Source organism: Odocoileus virginianus, chromosome 12 (genome assembly GCF_023699985.2).
Source record: "Odocoileus virginianus isolate 20LAN1187 ecotype Illinois chromosome 12, Ovbor_1.2, whole genome shotgun sequence".
Lineage (NCBI taxonomy): Eukaryota > Metazoa > Chordata > Mammalia > Artiodactyla > Cervidae > Odocoileus > Odocoileus virginianus.
Genome location: NC_069685.1, coordinates 47,274,908 through 47,293,906, shown reverse-complemented (window position 1 = coordinate 47,293,906; position 18,999 = coordinate 47,274,908). Strand labels below are relative to the sequence as shown.

Here is an 18,999-nt window from a genome sequence, read left to right as displayed (position 1 = left end):
CACACGGGGGCCGTCAGGGTGCACGCTGTCGGTGTCCCCTGATTCCTCTTCTTCCGCCCTCGGTGCATCCTGGGTTTTCCTGCTAGTTAAGTCTCTGTCCATGTGGCTGGTCCCTTAGTTCAGGCTTCCATTACTGGGTCTGGTATAGTAGCCTCCCACCTGGTCCTGCTGCTTCTCTTTATTCTGTTCAGAGATGGGCCTTGACTCCTCCAGACCTGCTCCGTCAGCCGCCCCAGGCTACCCTCTCTTCCTCCGCTGGGGCTTGTCCTTTGCCGCCCTTTTCTCGGAGGCCCCCCTCGAAGCTTCATTGACCTGCTCAGTCCCCGCTTCACATTCTCACTGCTGGCGTCACTCTCAGCCCATCAGTTCCTCGCTGGTGCTTGCAGGAGGGGTGTTTCTCACGTACTGCTGCATCTCAGAACTGGCTGTAGGGTGGACCCCACTAGAAGGCGTGCCTGTGGGGGTGAGAACTGTTAGTCCAGTTCTGCCCCCAGCCCCACATCACACCTGTTTCTGGGCCTCGGCTCTGTCTGTTGATAAGAGTTACATTTCTGACATACGTACCTCAGGCGTCTGTCCATGGCTCCCTCAGGGTGACCAACCCCTCTGCCTCCCCATAGGTGTCTGGGCGCACGGCGACTACTGCAGGATAAACCCCAAGACCGGGGGCATCGTCATGCTGGGCCGAAGGTGAGGGGTCCGCACACCTGGCTTCTCTCCCCTGCAGACCACCTGGAGTGTGGGGGGTGCTTCCTGCATCCTGGGCTCCTCCACTGGCCCAGTCTGGGGGTGGGCTGACTGTACCCCATCTGGGCCCTTCCTGTGTCAGCTTCCCGAGGGCGGGTCCGGCGTGATCCACATTTCAGAGCCCCAAAGTGGTGGATTGGGGGGCTTTACGGGGTGGGGGCGAGGCCTTTGGCAGATGTAAAGCCTGCATCTGTCTACAGTAGCTACGGTCCTTCCCAGAGTGGGAGTGTGGGGGTGCTGGGGTGTCCGCACCTGGGAGAGGGGTACTTGTACAGGTGGGAGGGGCAGGAGGTGGCAGATGCTCCCACACAAGGGGACCTCTTGATGGCTCACTTTGAGTTTAGAAGGAGAAAGGTTGGTCAGGATCAGAAGCTGGGGAGGCAGCCGGCAAGGACTGGTGGGCATGGTGTTGTTGTGGGAAGGGGGTGACTGTCCTCCAGCCCCCACAACTGGCCTCACACTGGAGCCACCGTGTGTTCACAACCTCTTCTTTCTATGCAGTGACGGCACGCTCAACCCCAACGGAGTGCGATTCGGCAGCTCGGAAATCTATAACATTGGTGAGCATTTTCCTTTCTCCTGGAATAGTTCTCAGGTCATCCAGGAGGGAAGGAAGGAGGGTCCTAGCAGGGAGCCTGCTCTCCAAAGATCCCACCTTTTGACATAACTGGCCCATTTGCCTCTGGTTGTGAGAGTAGACATGTATGAGCTTGTCCTTCTTCCTAGAACATGCCTCGGCCCACACTGCCTGTAGCTTGTAAAACCTCAAGACGGGCTTCTTAGGGTCCTGTGGCCCACCCCGCTTCCATTACGTCTCAGCCTTGAGCTCTGTGGGGTTGGTCATTCATGTCTACCCTTCATGACTGAAGAAAGATCCACAGAGAGGTTGTGTGATTGTTGAAGGTCACACAGCACTATTCAGCACCAGATAAAGACAGTGCACAATAGAGAAAACCACGGGCCTTCAAAATGCTCCCACTAAAGCCACAGAATCAGCCTCTCAGGGAGGTGGCCTCATAGGGATGTCAGAGCCCCAAGGTCACGTCAGGGCTGTGCAGCCAGGATGGAATCTTGATCCCTGTGATTCCAGCCTTTGTTCCAGTGCCGGAGTCCCCACCAAGGGGCTTGCTTCTTTTTTCTTTCTAAATTTGTAATTGAGGAAGTAAGTGTTCATGGCTCCCTGTAAGACGTCAACCCTTCCGGTGTGAGCTGCGGCTCTCTGCTGGTGATGGGTGTCCTTCCATCTGTTCCCCAGAAGCTCTTCCCCAGGGTTGGGGGCTGGAGGAAGTGATGGTCCCCATCAGGGTGGGCTGGTGTGAGAGCAAGGCCCTGGCCCTCGCCCTGTCTCCGCAGTGGAAGCCTTCGAGGAGGTGCTGGACAGCCTGTGTGTCCCGCAGTACAATAAGGATGGGGAGGAGAGGGTGATCCTCTTCCTGAAGATGGCTTCTGGCCACACCTTCCGGCCCGACCTGGTGAAGCGGATCCGTGAGGCCATCCGCCTCGGCCTGTCCGCCCGGCACGTGCCCAGCCTCATTCTGGAGACACAGGGCATCCCGGTAGGGCCCCCCAAGAGCCTGCCTGCTTCCGGAGCACTCGGCTAGACGCTTGCTCATGTTTTATATATAGTTGTTCCATGTTGCCTGGCAACCCCATCCCCATCCTTTTTTCTTTTCTGCCATCCCTCTCTCTCTCTCTTTTTTTTAACCCCTCGTAAATTGGATGTAAGGCAACTTCTGCTAAACACTGGTCTTCAGAGGGCAAGCAGGCCCAGCCCAGCCCGACCGACTGGTTTTTCCCATGTGGTTTTAGTGTGTTCTCAAATTATTAATGCGAAAATTAATTTTAACTTTTTAAAGAGCCGCTGGGATGCTGTTGCTCTTGCCTTTTAATTTTTAGTTCTGGCCTGCAGAAAGAAGATTTGAATCTATTTCGAGGCACATCTCTAGAAAGTGGGCCCCTCCCTTGCCTTGTACTCTGTTCAGGCTCTCAGTGGGGGAGGAGATCAGATCACAGCTTTAACTTGCCTTGCTTACAAAACCAATGCCTCTGTCAGCACAGAGAGGAGATGCCCTGTGTGTGCGCACACCTGTATGCATGGGTACACACACAGTACATCACGTGTACAGGTGAGCCAAGCTTGTACAATAGCTGTTCATGGGTGTGGGGGATGGGAGCAGGTTAACTGGGTCCCCAGAGGATGGAGAGTCTTCACGTTAGGAGTGGGGATGTGCTTGCTTGCTTGTGGGTGTGCAGTTGTGTCCAACCTTGTGAGACCACATGGATGGTAGCCCACCAGGCTCCTCTGTCTATGGGATTGTCCTGGCAAGAATACTGGAGTGGGTTGCAATTTCCTCCTCTGGGGGATCTTCCGAACCCTGGGACCTAACCCGCATCCCCTGCATTGTAGGTGAATGGTTTACCCACTGAGCTATCCAGTAGAGATGTGAGGTATTAGAACCAGGGCTTTTTATACCATCCACACATTTATTCTCCACTTTGGTTATGTGTAGGAAGGGCCCTGTGACCTGGAAGTTCTCTGTTTCTCTCAGTGGGTGATTCTTTTCTTTCCTTCATATTTATTTTTATTATTTATTTATTTGGCTGCACCAGGTTTTAGTTGCAGCGTGTAGGATCTTATTCCTTGAGCAGAGATCAAACCCAGGCCCCCTGCATTGGGAGCATGGAGCCTTAGCCACTGGGCCACCAGGGAAGTCCCTCAGTGGGTGACTCTTGGTGACACAGTGGGGACAGTGGTTCTCAGGGAGAGAAGGGACTTGTTTTTCTTTTTATGGTTGCAGTTTACAGCATGTGGGATCTTAGTTCTCTGACTAGGGATCAAATCCCCACCCACTGCAACTTTGCATTGGAAGCTCAGAGTCCTAACCACTGGACCGGCCAGGAAGTGAGAAGGGGCTTCTTGAGTCAGTGACACTTACTGACTTTCCCTGGTGAGGGTCTCAGGTGTCCCTTCAGTGGATCAGGTTCAGTCTGCACCTGAAACACTTCAAGGAACTAGAGTGTGATCGTCCCCTTGGCCTTTATTTTGTCGAGAACGAATCTATCTCCTTTGCCATCAGAATGGTGAATTCCCAGTCTGTATCTGCTCACGCAGCCTTTAACTGTATGGATCACAATAAACTGTGGAAAATTCTTGAAGAGATGGGAATACCAGAACACCTGACCTGCCTGCTGAGAAGTCTGTATGCAGGTCAAGAAGCAACAGTTAGAACTGGACGTGGAACAACAGACTGGTTCCAAATAGGGGAAGGAGTAGGTCAAGGCTGTATATTGTTACCCTGCTTTTTTAACTTATATGCAGAATACATCATGTGAAATGCCAGGCTGGATGAAGCACTAGCTGGAATCAAGATGGTAGGGAGAAATATTAATAACTTCAGATATGCAGATGACACCACCCTTATGGCAGAAAGTGAAGAAGAACTAAAGAGCCTCTTGATGAAAGAGGAGAGTAGAAAAGTTGGCTTAAAACTCAACATTCAGAAAACTAAGATCATGGCATCTGGCCCCATCACTTCATGGCAAATAGATGGGGAAACAATGAAAACAGTGAGAGACTTTATTTTTGGGGGGCTCCAAAATCACTGCAGATAGTGACTGCAGCTGTTAAATTAAAAGACACTTGCTTCTAGGAAGGAAAACTATGACCAACCTAGACAGCATATTAAAAAGCAGAGACATTATTACTTGGCCAACAAAGGTCCGTCTAGTCAAAGCTACTGTTTTTCCAGTAGTCATGTATGGATGTGAGAGCTGGACTATAAGGAAAGCTGAGCGCTGAAGAATTGATACTTTTGAACATTGGCGTTGGAGAAGACTCTTGAGAGTCCCTTGGACTGCAAGGAGACCCAACCAGTCCATCCTAAAGGAGATCAGTCCTGAATATTCATTGGAAGGAGTGATGCTGAAGCTGAAACTCCAATACTTGGGCCACCTGATGCTTAGAACTGACTCAATGGAGAAGACCCTGATGCTGGGAAAGATTGAAGGTGGGAGAAGGGGATGACAGAGGATGAGATGGTTGGATGGCATCACCGACTCAATGGACATGAGTTTGAGCAAGCTCCAGGAGTTGGTGAAGGACAGGGAGGCCTGGCGTGCTGCAGTCCATGGGGTCGCAAAGAGTCGGACACAACTGAACAATTGAACTGAACTCAACTGATCTCTCACGAGAATAGTGGAGCGATTTATTGGAAATGGAGAATGACCCCAGCCTGTCTTTCCATCCTCAGCCAGGCTCTTGTCTGCTTCCTCTCAGGCACCCAGCTCAGCTCTCTCCTCCTCTGTCTTCCTGTGGGGTCATGAGTCCTGGCCTGTGAGGTCCTGTCTAGGATCCCTGGAGATTTTACAGGCACCCTCATATTCTCAGATCCCCATGGTCCGAACTAATGAAGCACTTAGGAGAAGATTCACCCTGTGTCACCAGGCTGGCGTAGGGGGTCTGGCTGGGCCACGGTGCTTGGGACTGGCCATGGCCAAGGTCACAGCTGGGGATCTGGTCACACCTAGGGGAATGTAAGTGGGCCTCTGAAGCCCTGTGTGGCTGGAGGGCCCGGTGGCCACAACTGCCCTGGTCCTAGCAGGTCTTCGTCCCTGGTCACGGCTGACATACTGGCCCGTCCTGACTGGAGGCTCGGACTTACCTCCTGGGTGGGGGAGAGGAGGGATTCCAGCAAGAGCTGGGAGAACTGCTGCTTCCCCCTGCCCTTCTCACCAGGAAGCAGGAGCAGAATTTCTTCTAAAACAACACCTTGTTTATTTTGTCAGCCGATGGAAGATGTAAGTTGTTAGCTCTCACGAGCCGTTACTGGGGCTTTAGTGCTCAGGAGCACAGAAAGCACATGAGACACTTGCATTTCTGGGCAAGAGGGCCTGACGCCACCCCAGTGACAGGCGGGCCCTCATGAGCCTGCACTCAGATCTGAAATTAGTTCACACGTCAACAGAGGTTTTCAGTGAGCGAATTTTAATTACATCTCAGGTTAAAAAGGAGAAAAAGCGCCAGAGCAGGGAGCGATGAGAGCACTGGCAGCTTTATTAAAGAACTCTGTTTGTTCCAGAGTTTTCCTGGCCCCTAAACATGCCAGCATGGCTGCCAAATGCCCATTGGAGTTAAAGATGAAACACACATGCTATGAATTTCAGATGGAGCATTGGCCATTTGGAGAGAGTCTGATTATAGGAAAAGCAGTGTCGCATTCATTCAGATGACAGTTCTGGGGGAAGATGGGGTGGAAGTTTCGAGAGGCTCTTGGATGACACTCACTTTTTAGTGATTGGAGATGGAATCACATGAAGCCAGTCCACTCCTGGAATAAGCTAGCCTTTCTATTGTAATAGAGTGTAAGAAAGTAAATATAAATAATGAAAACGCAGTGTAATAGTGAGGCACACCCAAGAGCCGTGTGTGGGTTAACTCACAGACTTGGGCTGGGTGCTATGGCCCCATTTTACATTTGAGGAGATAGACTTGGGTTAAAGAACTTGCCCACAGTCACCCACTGACAAAGACTTGCTCTCAGAGTCCCAGATTGTGATCTTTTTGGCTTGGATGTACCCAAATATCAGAGCTAAGGAATTTTTTTTCCCTTTCGGGTTTTCTTTTCTTTTGCCTTTAAGATTTTTTTATGTGGAGCATTTTAAAAATCTTTATTGAATTTGTTACAATATTGCTTCTATTTCATGTTTTGCTCTTTTGGGACCCTGAGGCATGGGGGATCCTAACTTCCTGACTAGGGATTGAACCTACACACCTTGCCTTGGAAGGTGAAGTCTTAACCACTGGACCAAGGAAGTTCCTGGGATTTTTTTTTTTAATATTTATTTTTAATGATTGATTTATTCAGCTGTGTTGGGTGTTAGTTATGGTATGTGGGATTTAGTTCCCTGACCAGGGATTAAACCTGGGTCCCCTGCATTTGAAGTGCAGAGTCTTAGCCATTGGACTGCCAGGGAAGTCCCTCCCCTTTGGGTCTAAACAGTCTTTCTGTTTGCCCTCCTTGCCTCTCCCCCTCACCGGCAGTACACCCTCAACGGCAAGAAGGTGGAAGTGGCCGTGAAGCAGATCATTGCTGGGAAGACGGTGGAGCACCGAGGGGCCTTCTCGAATCCCGAGACCCTGGATTTGTACCGGGACATCCCTCAGCTGCAGGACTTTTGAGCCGAGCTGGCCAGCATGTCCCTCAGCCACATGCGCCTGTACTGTCATTTTTGTACATTCAAGAAATTACTTAGAAACCTACAGCTCTCTGGAAAGGGGTTCAAGCCAAGTCCGTAGGCCCAGGGAAGAACCGTTCTCCATCCTGCAGGTTCATTTGGTGGGTTCCCGAGTCTTCCACCCACCATTGTGGGATCCTGACCTTCAATGATCCTGGAGGGTGTGTGTTTTCGCATACTTGCAGGGAGGAGCCAGGCTCACCTGTGTGTGTGCCATTACGGCTGATGCCCAGTCCCGTCCAGGCCGGTGGGCATCCTGTGACAGCTCAGCTCTGGGGATGGACCAGCTTGCAGCCTTGTGCTGTGGTCCATTTTGACCTCTTTCTCCCCTTTATCTTCTCCCGGCTCTGGCTGCCGTCCTTCCGGGCCCACCTGGCTACTGTAGTGTGTTGCCCGTCATGGGACCCCTCCCAGGGTGACTTTACAGCATCTCACAGCAGATGGTCAGCACCTGGGCTGACCGCTGTCCCGTCTGTGTGTCACAGGTGGAATCCGGGCAGCTCCTGGGGCAGCCGTGTGTCACCCCAACTCTGGCGCCCCTCAGCAGACAGAGAGCTCCAGTTGCCTTTAGAGAACGACTGGGTTTCATGTTTTAATAGGATCTCTATTTCGTGGATTTTTGAGTGGTTTAAATTTTTTAATGTTAATTAAGTGTGTGGTATGTGGGCATTTGAAGGTGTGGGTAATGTCCACCCCATGAGGGGTATCGCTCAGGAATGTGGGCAAGCCCCAGGTGGTGGGTCACCCTGGTCCTGCCGAGGCAGAGCTGCTGGGCTTCGGGGGACGCGGCTTCACTGCACAGCCCTGCCCAAGGGCCCAGGAGCCGCACATCGGCAGCCGGGTGTACTTTTGAATGTACTTGTCAGTTCGGCCTCTTAACACTCTCCTGTCATCATAATGTTCACTTTTGTACTTTTTAAAACTGAGCACAGTGGAAAACTTTCTTGAACCCTTTTTCTCTAGTGGATTGTAAAAACAGAGCAGATTGCTATGAGGCATTTGATGCAATAAACATATATGTATATACACACAGAGAGGCATGCTCGCATGTTCTCTGCAGTGGGTGCTGGATCTGAGGGGGTCAAGCTGGTGTTGATGGGCCAGTGAGATGTTTGGTCCAGATGGTGAGAGCATGTCCTGGGCCCCTGGTATGTAGCGGACCTGCCTGGTGATCAAATGGCCCCAGAGCCCTTCGCAGCATGAGGTCACACCCCAGAGGGGGAGGACAGGCTCACCCTGGACTCCCCTGGAGCTCAGGGCCACCGGGGTTCTGGTTGGCACTCCTTCACCATCGCAAGACCACACGTGTGTCCCTTGGATGGTGTCTGGCACTATGTCATAACATCCAGGTCGGGCCCAGCAGGGCTTATTTTTCTCATGTCACGGGAGGTTGAAAGCAGGCTGTTCTTGGGGCTGAAGGGGCCCAGCCCCTCCATCTCCTGGGCTCCACCGTCCTACCATGGGGCTGCCCACCTTCAGCCTCTCATCTGTGTCCCAGGCAAGATGAGAACTGGGTGAGAGGCAAAAAGCCTGTCCCTCTTCAGCTTTTATCATCAAAAGAATGGTTTTTCTGGAAACCCCACCCAGTGCACACCTGCTTATGCCAGGGGCCAGAACTGGCCACAGGCCACCACTTGCTGTGGCGGGGGTGCGGTGGGATAGAGTCCGGAGAGCTGTTTTTAAACGAGGCCTATTACATTTGCGAACAGACCTCTTTTTTTTTTAAGGCATTTTTTCTTTCTTTTTTTTTTTTTATGGTGGACCATTTTTAAACTATTATTTTTTTACAATTTTGCTTCTGTTTTGTGTTTTGGTGTTTTTGGCCACAAGACATGTGGGATCTTAGCTCCCTGACCAGGGATTGAACCCACACCCCCTGCATGGGAGGCGAAGTCCCAACCATTGGACCACCAGGGAAATCCCTGCAGGAATTCCCTGCAGGGAAATCCCTTTTATTGTAGGCTGTTTTATTGTGCTTCAGAGATACTGTGTTTTTTTAAATTTTTTTACAGATTGAAGGTTTGTGACAACCCTGCATTGAGCAAATCTGTTGGTCCTATTTGCTCACTTCGTGTCTCTGTGTCACGTTTTGGTAATTCTCCCAGTACTTCAAACCTTCCACCAGCAAAAGAGATGACAACTTGCTGAAGGCTCAGACAGTTAGCATTTTTTAGCCATAAGTATTTTTTAGTTAAGGTACATGGATTATTTTTTAGACATAATGTTATCACACAGTTTAATAGACTACGGTATAGTGAAAACAACCTTTGTTTGAGGGCTTCCCTGATGGTTCAGCCAGTAAAGAATCTGCTTGCAATGCAGGAGACACAGGAGACATGGGTCTGATCCCTGGGTCAGGAAGATCCCCTGGAGGAGGAAATGGCAATCCATTCCAGTATTCTTGCCTGGAAAATTCCATGGACAGAGGAGCCTGGCGGGCTACAGTCCCTGGGATCACAAAGAGACACGACTGAGCATGAATCTTTATTCACGTTGGGGGGAAAATCAAAAGCTTCATGTGACTCACTTTATTGCAGTGGTCTGGACAGAACTGTCCATATCTCCCAAGAATGCCTGTTTTTAGTTTCCTGTCACTGTTGGAACAAATTACCAGACACTTAAAATAACACAAATTTATTACAGTTCTGGGGATCCGAAGGCAGGTCTCACTGGGCTGAAATCAGTGTCAGCAGGCACTGTTCCTTCTGGAGGCACTAGGAGGGGCCCTTGCCTTCCAGCTTCTGGAGATGCCTGCCTCCTGGGCCGGGGGCTCACTCTTCATCCTCAAAGCCTGCTGCATAGGACATCCCGGCCGCCCTCTTCCACTTCTGTGATGACACTGGGCTCACTTGAATAATCTGTGATACTCCCCCTATTTTAACATCTACTGATTGTTGTTTAGTCACTAAGTCATGTCTGACTCTTTCGACCCTATGGACTGTAGCCAGGCTCCTCTGTCCATGGGATTTCCCAGGCAAGAAAATTGGAGCTGGTTGTCATTTCCTTCCCCAGGGAATCTTTTCAACCCAGGGATTGAACATGCCTCTCTTGCCTTGGCAGGCGGGTTCTTTACTACTGAGCCACCTGGGAACCCCAGCATCTACTGATTAGCAAGCTTAATTCCATCTGAAGCCTTCAACTCCTGCTGGCCACATAACCTAACGTTTTTACAGGTTCTGGGGATTGGGATGTAGGCACCCTTTGCTGGGGGTGGTGGCCGGGGGAGGCAATTATTCTGCCTACCTGGCTTTGCAAACTCAGCGAGGATGCCGTGGGGGAGGAGGGGGGGCAAGTGGTCATCAGGAAGGCAAACTGTGAGCCCTGAGTTGGGAGAGTGAGCAGTCGGGACCCCTGGTTGCTGACCATCCCCATGTGACCGGTCTGCTGGCCTGCCAGCCTCCTTCCCAGGGCTCACGTTAGGCCTGGGACCCCTCAGCCCTCTCCTATGGCCCACTGCTTGGAACCCACTTCACACTGACTGTGCCTGAGGAGTCGTTAAAGCTTCATCGCCATGGCCTTTAGTTCTAGCAAGATGTCCCAGGCTGGCTGAGCCCACGCGTCCTTATTAATAAGCCGTGCCGGACAACTTCATTAACGAGAGACAGATGGTCTGAAACAACAGTCACTCCATCGCCTGCTGTGCGGGCTCTCCTGTGGAGTGCCTTGGCCTGAGCATCGCTCTTCAAAACCCCAGCTCGGGCCAGCCAGCTGCCCTGAGCCTTCCTCCTGGCTCCTGTCCTTCCAGCTCCCAGCACACGTGTCCCGGTAGCAGCTCCAAGGGAGCATTAAGACCTGCAATACCATATACTAACGCATATATATGGAATTTAGAAAGATGGTAATGATAACCTTGTATGCAAGACAGCAAGAGAGACGCAGAAGTACTGAACAGTCTTTTGGACTCTCTGGGAGAGGGCGAGGGTGAGATGATATGGGAGAATGGCACTGAAACATGTAAATTATCACATGTGAAATGAATCGCCAGTCCAGGTTCGATGCATGATACAGGGTGCTCAGGGCTGGTGCACTGGGATGACCCAGAGGGATGGGATGGGGAGGAATGTGGCAGGGGGGTTCAGGATGGGGAACACATGTACACCCATGGTGGAGTCAAGTCAATGTATGGCAAGACCAATACAATATTGTAAAGTATAAAAAAAAAAAAAGACCTGCAGTGCAGCCTGGCAGGGCTGCCATGATCTGTGCCCCTGGTCGCCTCCCACAGAAGAGAGGAGGGAAGGAGAAGACTGGCAAGCTGATTTCTGGAAAAGTCTTCCATCTACCCAGCAACCTATCCTTACCACCCCTGCCCGGCGAGCAAAAGGAACTGCCCTCCCTCCGCCCCCCGCACCACCCTGTCACCCCAAGCATCACTCGTGCACAGATCACAAGAACACTTTGGTTCATGAAGCAAATAGATGTTGAACACACAGCCCGGGTGATGAGCCTGTCGGATTCGGCTGGGAACCCTGAACTGCATTGACGAGCCGAGGTTCTTTCTGAGCCACGACTGCCATGAACATCAGCACAAACTCCATCTAAACGCCTGCTGCTGTCTTGTCCCCAGACCTTGAAGGCTGTCACAAACGGAAAAGCAAAGGCCCGTTTAGACGTTGTTTAAAACACATTATGAGCTAAGCACTGACTCCTTGTCACGGCTGATCATCTTGGAGCACGCTCTTGGCCATCACAGCGGTAAGTGGATGGTCTCATAATTTCATTAGATGACTTCCAGGGGAGAAGCAGTTGTTAGTCAATTCATTATGCCCTGGAACAATTTCCAGACTTCTTCATTTCAGAACACCCTCCCTGTGCTTCCTCCTACTCTCTCTTTCCTTAACTTGAACTGTAACTCAAGAGTCAAGCTGGGTTTGGAGAGAGGGAAAGGTACAGCTTGGACCCAGTTTTTCATTTTCTGGGTTTTGAGCTTGCTGGTCTCGTCATTCATACTCACCACTTACCTGCTTAGTGTGGTCTCATCTGCTTGCTTTTTTCAATCACAACTAAGGATTTTCCTGGCTACAAGTAACAGAAACTCCAGTCGAAACTGGGTGAAGTGCAAAAAGGGTATTACTGGCTCACAGTTTTGAAACCTCAAGTGCTGGGACTAGCTTCAGGTATGGCTGGATCCAGGGGCTCCGTGATGTCATCGGTGTCCTCTGCCCCCACACCAGCCCTGCCTTCCTCTGTGTTGACCACATTCTCAGATGGCTTCTCCTCTCATGGGGACAGATGAATACTTACAGCTCCAGGCTTATGTCCTCACAGGGCTGAGAGAGGAGAAACATTTCCTCCCCTGTAGTAGTTCCAACATGAATTCTCGTGTTGAAACTCATTGGACTATTTGGATCACATGCCCAAACCTGAGTCAATCACTGCGGCCAGGAGGAGAAAATATGCTGATTGGCTAAGCCTGGGTGGCATGACTAGCCAGCAGGTGTGGAACTAGCTGCTCCCAGTAGCTGGGACTGAGCGTGAGGGAGATGGTCCTGAAGGAGCATGTGGCTTTCCTTTAAGAAGCAGAGGCAGCAGCAACCAGCCCTTCGTTTCTTTTCATCTCTCCTCAGGTGCCAGCTCTTCCTCTTCTCTCCTTTCCTCCCTGCTTCCTTCTTTGTCCAGGAGAGTCTCTCTAACCTCCCGCGTCTCTCTCCCTGTTCGCGGGGTCCTCCTCTGCACCACAGAATTTCAGGTTGCTGGGAAAACAAGCTGGGTCCTGGGGACGTAGAACAGATTTCCAGATTAAGAAAATGGGGGTGGGGCGGGCAGACCATTTTCTCCGTTTTCCCATAACTTAAATTCTGCAAAGTAAAGCTCTGAAATCTAATGTCTGTCCGTAAAGTTGTGGGAGATGCTGGACTGACGTTTAGATGCCCCCCTCCACAGCCTGGGGGAGGCTGCGGCCGAGTGGGCTGATGGGCTCCGCCCCCCGGGGGGCTGGCAAACTGCCACTCTTCCTCCAGCCGTCACCTGGGGCCCCGGCTCCCCTCCCTCCCCTCCTGTCCCCCACTCTTTCCCATTCACCTCTTCCTCCTTCTCGCCTCACCCCCTCCGACCACTTGACGTCACACCAGGCGCTTCCCTTTTCTGTGCCTCAGTTTGCTCACCCAAGACACGGGATGAAGAGAAAACCGCCTGCCGTGGCTGGGGGAGGCAGGAGTGAGGCCGGAGGCAGAAATCATGAAAGCGCCAATGAACAGAGGCGCTGGAACTGCTCAGGTGTCAGCTCCCTGCAGTTCTCCACTCCCCAAGTGCCCACACCCCCTCTCCTTGGAAGCCTGTCCTACAGTGCCAATCTGGACCCCCGTCTGTAGTATACACACCCTACTGTGACCCTATAACTCAGCTGGGTCATGTGACCACCCCTGCAGCCGGAGTGTGGAGCCAGCCCAGCGGGGACCACCTGAGATGAGAGTGGGGAAGGCGAGGTCCCTCCTGGGAGAATCAGGGTGCTGATGGTAGAGGCGGCAGTGAGTATGTGTTCCTGAGGATGCCAACACCCCCTCTCAGAGCAGCTATGGGGCGTCTGTGAAATGGCAGGACTCAAGGTCAGTAGGAAGTGCTCTTGCTGGATTTCAAGCTTAGGGTCCTGCCTCATTCTCAGCTGAACTAGCCACGCCCGTGGCGATTATTCCACAGATGAAGGTGGGAGGACATGAAGGTGTTGTTGGAGGGCTAGAAAATTAAAGAATTACCTGGATCTTAGCTGGAAGAGTTCCCAAATAGACTTTCAATGAAAAAAAATTTGTTTCTCTGGTTCTGAATGTTCGTGTGTAATGAACACAAATGAGACTTATTTGCACAGACGGCAAACACCAGAATTGGGTTTTGAGCATCAGCCAGATTTAAAGCGAGTCAGGTCACCTTTTGGGAGAGGCAACTCTGTCTGGGATAAATCCATCTTAACAAAATTGCAATATTCTTGGAGCTAGCATTTCCTTTAAGAAGAGAGGGCTCTCAGGAGTTGTGGTAGTTCAAGAAAAATGGCAGAATATTTTTGGACACTTCTGCCACGCTGGTGGAGAAATCTGATGACCTCAAGGTCATCATGCCAGGGAAGCCACATGGAGGCGCTCTCAAAGTTCCGGCAGAGTCCAGTGTTACAGCCATCCCTGCCGAGGCGCCGGGCACATGAGTGGCACCAGCCTTGACCTCTGGACCAGCCCTCTGCCACATGAATGTCGGCAGGTGACCTCAGTTGACACCACATGGAACAGAAGAGTCACCCAGTGAAGCCCTGCCTGAATTCCTGACCAGTGGAATCCATGATACATAGCAAAGTTTGTTTTGTTCTATGCTACTAAGTGTTGGGTAATTATATAGCAGTAGTAATCAGAACTTGTTTATTTATTATTTTTTTAATTTCTATGTATTTATTTGGCCACTCCAGGTCTTAGCTGTGGCATGTGAGATCCAGTTCCCTGACCAGGATGGAACATGGGCCCCTGCATTGGGAGCACAGAGTCTCAGCCACTGGATCACCAGAGAAGTCCCCGGGGCTCCTCCGAAGTAGGGCCAAAGCTGGGGATGGGAATACAAGAAGAGGGTCGGGTGTAGCCCGAGGTAAGCTGGGGACAGCAGGAGCCTGCTCTGTCTCATGGTGACAGCCATTAGTAGGAAGCACAGGCATAAAATTACTGGCTCTGGAGCCAACGTCTGGGTTCAAGTCCTGGCTGGGCCAGCTGGGTCACACTGGGAAAGCTTCTCAACCATCCTGGGCCTCAGCTTTTCCATCTGTAACATGGGACTATCTTTCTAAACTTGGCCATAGGGAACAGACGTCTCCAGCCAATGGCCCAGGGCTCAGACCTGGGCTACAGATGTGTCTTGTTCGACTCCCATGTTTTGTTTTTTATTAAAAAAAAAATATTTGGCTGTGCTGGGTCTTCACTGCTGTGTGCAGGCTTCTCTAGTTGTGTCAAGGGGCCTTCTCCAGTGGCAGTGCATGAGTTTCTCACTGCAGTGCTTCCTCTTGTTACAGAGTGTGGGCTCTGGGGCGCATGGGCTCAGTAGTTCTGGCACACGGGCTTAGTCGCCCCACCGCATGTGGGATCTTCCTGGACCAGGGATCTAACCCAGGTCCGCTGCATTGGCAGGTATTCTTAACCACTGGATCACCAGGGAAGTCCCCATGTTTTATTATCTTTATCTAATTTAGAAATTGAGAGATTTCCCAGCTTCTCTGGAAATCAAGTGGTCATACTGCTCACACAGTTGGACCATCTAGCATGGATGGGCGGGACAACATTCTAAGGGTTTGACATCCATTCATTTGACCCCAAGCAGCCCTGCAAGAGTCTGTACCATCACCATCCCAGGCTCTGCCAGAGGTGATCCAGGGAGCAAGGAAGCCACTTCAGCGGGTACCATGGTGGCAAGAGATGCTGATGAGAAAATGTTCCCTTCTTCCCTCCCTGGGGCCAGACACACTCCTGCCCAGAGTTATGCATGACCCTGGAGAGAGAGGAGAACTCCCACATGTGACTGAGATTAACTTGATGTCCGTAGGGGTGTGGGGGGCTCATGAAAGCAATTCATTTAGTTTATTGAGAACTAAAGTAGATTTCTACAAAATCCAGCATGTAGGCTGAACACTAAAAGAAACACAAAAAAACAAACAAACCAAAAAATTACTCATACAACAAACCTTCTTAGTGTGATTGAATGATCAAAGTATAAGCTCCTTCAATCCTCACAACTACCCCGTAAAGAAGATGCTTTTATGACCCCTGTTTCCTCAGAATGGAGACTAAAGTACTAAGGTTAACTTGCCTGAGGTCATTAAGCTAATAGGGGATAGAACTGGGGTTTGACTCCAGGCAACTTGGCTATAGCCTCTCTAAACAGTGTGCATCCAGAGCCCCTTTCCTGGCAATATTTCCTAGGAGAGCTGGGATGATGCCCCCGTGACCCAGTCAGTGGTCCCCATGTAGGTCCTCAGCATGTAGTGATGCTTACGGACACTGGTGGTAATGGGGAACTGAGCAAAGGCATACAGGAGGAAGTGAATGGCATTCATTTCCCACTCAGGCTGGGCTGGAAGGAGCTGATGAATGTCACACCGCATCAAGCAGACGGTGCGCCTGCAGCTTTGATAATGACCGCCTGGGTCCCCTCTGTGTACTGACGGCCGAACCAGGTGCCAGTTGCCAAAGGCAATGAGCTTGTTTCTCATCAGTCTGGGCTGTCCTGGTGGCCAAGGGCTGTGACTCCTGCTGGGTGATCTGTCCCGCTGTCCTTCTACAATGGACAGGACTCAGGACCACGGCTTCAGGGGCTGGAGCCATTTGTCTGAGCTTTAGGCTGGCTGATGTTAATAACAGCCAACTTGACTATGGTTCTTAAAATGTGCCGGGCATTGTTCCAAGGGCATGATCCTGACTATGAGCCTGGAAGGTTGATAGCATCATTACCCCCATTTTGCAGGTGGGGAATAAGGCACCAAGTTCAAGGAACTTGCCCAAGGTCGCACAGGCAGACTGGCTTCTGATGCTGGTCCCTACCTTCCGCCTGAACCTTTTGGAAAGGACTCCCCAAAGAATAGGGAGAATCCCTCTTTTGATAATCAAAACCTCATTATGTGGTCCTTTTTTTGGGTAGTTCTTTTTTGGGGAGAGGTGGTTCCTGACTGTCTAGATTGATTAAAAAAAAATCACACTCCAATGAAAAAGATCAATTGCCATGTACAGTTCCAAGTCACTTTGACGCCATCACAAACCCTCTCATATGCTTGAGCCTCTAATTAGATTTGGAGGAGAATCAATTCATGTGTCATGAAATTTTAAAAGACAGTGTTCTGTGAATGGTCCTTCCCATTATTCCAGCTTGATTGAAATTGTGGGTTTTTCAGAGGATGCTATATTTATACTCTTAAGACAATGGAGCTTTCAAAAGGATTCCGACTCTTAGGTCTTCACATGTGATTTCTGGAGAAGTGGAAAATTTCAAATTTTCTTAATGAATGTGTTTTTGTGACTTTTTTCTGTTAGTTCTTTCTTTAAAACAAACAAACAAAACAAAAAATCCCTGACTCCACAGTGTCTCTCTCCCTCTGATGGGGACTTCAGGTTCTTGCCAAAGTATGTATCACATAATTGCTTTCATGTTCAGACCCGGCAAGAGCACGTTGTAAATGACTGCGACGCAGATGTGACAATTCTATTAGGTCTGGGTTCTTGCATGGTTGACCTTGCAAATTGAATTCGAGGAGGTCAGCCCTTACGCCTGGCTGCTAGATTTCACGTTTGCAGTTTGGGCAGAGAGGTCTGGGAAGGTGCGGGTGGCAATTTCCGTGCTGGGGTGTGGACAGCCGGACATCCATTCCATCATATCCTGAATCCGATCTGTATTCCCCTTTGCGTCCCAGAGTCTTCCTCAGCTCCTCAGCGGAAGGCAGCAGCCCATGATCGATGGGCTTCTGCCCGCTGTGGCGTTATTAGCCACTCTGTCAAGGTGACAATGTCATTTTTAATATTCCATCTTCAGACCTGAGGTTTATTTTTAGGTTGGGAATCAGCCAGTCTTCCCAGAGAGTGAGTTTCGAGGACTTGCGGGTATGGTTGTCAGCCCTGGCTACTGAGGAGCTTTTTACCAATATGCATGCCCACAAGGGTGGCCGCTGGGTTGCAGGAAATGTTCTGTGTCTTGATTTGTGTGGTTTTTACTTGAGTTTATCTACATGTGTACAAAAATTGAGCTTTGGTAAGGATGTGGAAAAATCAGAACCCCATGCGTTGCTGTGGGAATATAAAATGGCCCTTGGAAAACAGTTTGGCATTTCCTTAAAAAGTTAAATAAACAGTGCTGCGATGAACATTGGGGTGCATGGGTCTCTTTCAAATCTGGTTTCCTCGGTGTGTATGCCCAGAAGTGGGATTGCTGGGTCATATGGCAGTTCTAGTTCCAGTTTTTTAAGAAATCTCCACACTGTTCTCCATAGTGGCTGTACTCGTTTGCATTCCCACCAACAGTGTAAGAGGGTTCCCTTTTCTCCACACCCTCTCCAGCATTTATTGCTTGTAGACTTTTGGATAGCAGCCATCCTGACTGGCGTGTAATGGTACCTCATTGTGGTTTTGATTTGCATTTCTCTGATAATGAGTGATGTTGAGCATCTTTTCATGTGTTTGTTAGCCATCTATATGTCTTCTTTGGAGAAATGTCGTTTAGTATAGATGCCCATCAGCAGACGAATGGATAAGGAAACTGTGGTACATATACACCATGGAATATTACTCAGCCATTAAAAAGAATTCATTTGAATCAGTTCTAATGAGATGGATGAAACTGGAGCCCATTATACAGACTGAAGTAAGCCAGAAAGATAAAAACCAATACAGTATACTAACGCATATATATGGAATTTAGAAAGATGGTAACGATAACCCTATATGCCAACCAGAAAAAGAGACACAGATGTACAGAACAGACTTTCGGACTCTGTGGGAGAAGGCGAGGGTGGGATGTTTCGAGAGAACAGCATCAAAACATGTATATTATCTAGGGTGAAACAGATCACCAGCCCAGGCTGGATGCATGAGACAAGTGCTCGGGCCTGGTGCACTGGGAAGACCCAGAGGGATCGGGTGGAGAGGGAGGTGGGAGGGGGGATCGGGATGGGGAATATATGTAAATCCATGGCTGATTCATGTCAATGTATGACAAAAACCACTACAATAAAAAAAAAATAGTTAAATAGAGTTACCATGTGAAAGTAAAAATATCAGCCACTCAGTCATGTATGACTCTGCCACCCCATGGACTGTAGCCCACCAGGCTCCTCTGTCTATGGAATTCTCCAGGCAAGAATACTAGAGTGGGTTGCCATGCCCTTCTCCAAAGAATCTTCCTGACCCAGGGATCGAACCAGGGTCTCCTGCATGACAGGTAGATTCTTTACCATTTGAGCCACCTTGAAAGCCATAAAGTTACTGTATGACCCAGAAATTCTGCTCCTAGATATGTTCCCCAAAGAATTGAATGCAAAGACTCAAATGGGTATTTGTACACCAATGTTCATAG

At 50.1% G+C, this 18,999-nt stretch overlaps 1 protein-coding gene and 1 long non-coding RNA gene across 3 annotated transcripts in view; both read left to right on the top strand.

Moving 5' to 3' along the window:
- AACS (acetoacetyl-CoA synthetase) overlaps positions 1-8,013 on the top strand; it is a 52,947-nt gene extending 44,934 nt beyond the window's left edge. The window contains exons 15-18 of one of the 2 annotated variants that reach the window (XM_020883527.2): positions 621-690; positions 1,249-1,307; positions 2,101-2,303; positions 6,788-8,013. In XM_020883527.2, coding sequence (XP_020739186.2) covers positions 621-690; positions 1,249-1,307; positions 2,101-2,303; positions 6,788-6,925 — 470 coding nt within the window. In that variant the 3' untranslated portion in view covers positions 6,926-8,013. The remainder of the gene's footprint in view (positions 1-620; positions 691-1,248; positions 1,308-2,100; positions 2,304-6,787) is intronic. The other variant, XM_070475085.1, reaches the window with a different exon arrangement.
- A 4,400-nt stretch (positions 8,014-12,413) lies between these two features.
- LOC139037766 (uncharacterized) lies at positions 12,414-14,812 on the top strand. Its single transcript, XR_011490665.1, has 3 exons — positions 12,414-12,548; positions 13,077-13,526; positions 14,369-14,812. It is a non-coding gene; the product is annotated as an uncharacterized lncRNA (long non-coding RNA).
- Positions 14,813-18,999: the final 4,187 nt, after the last annotated feature.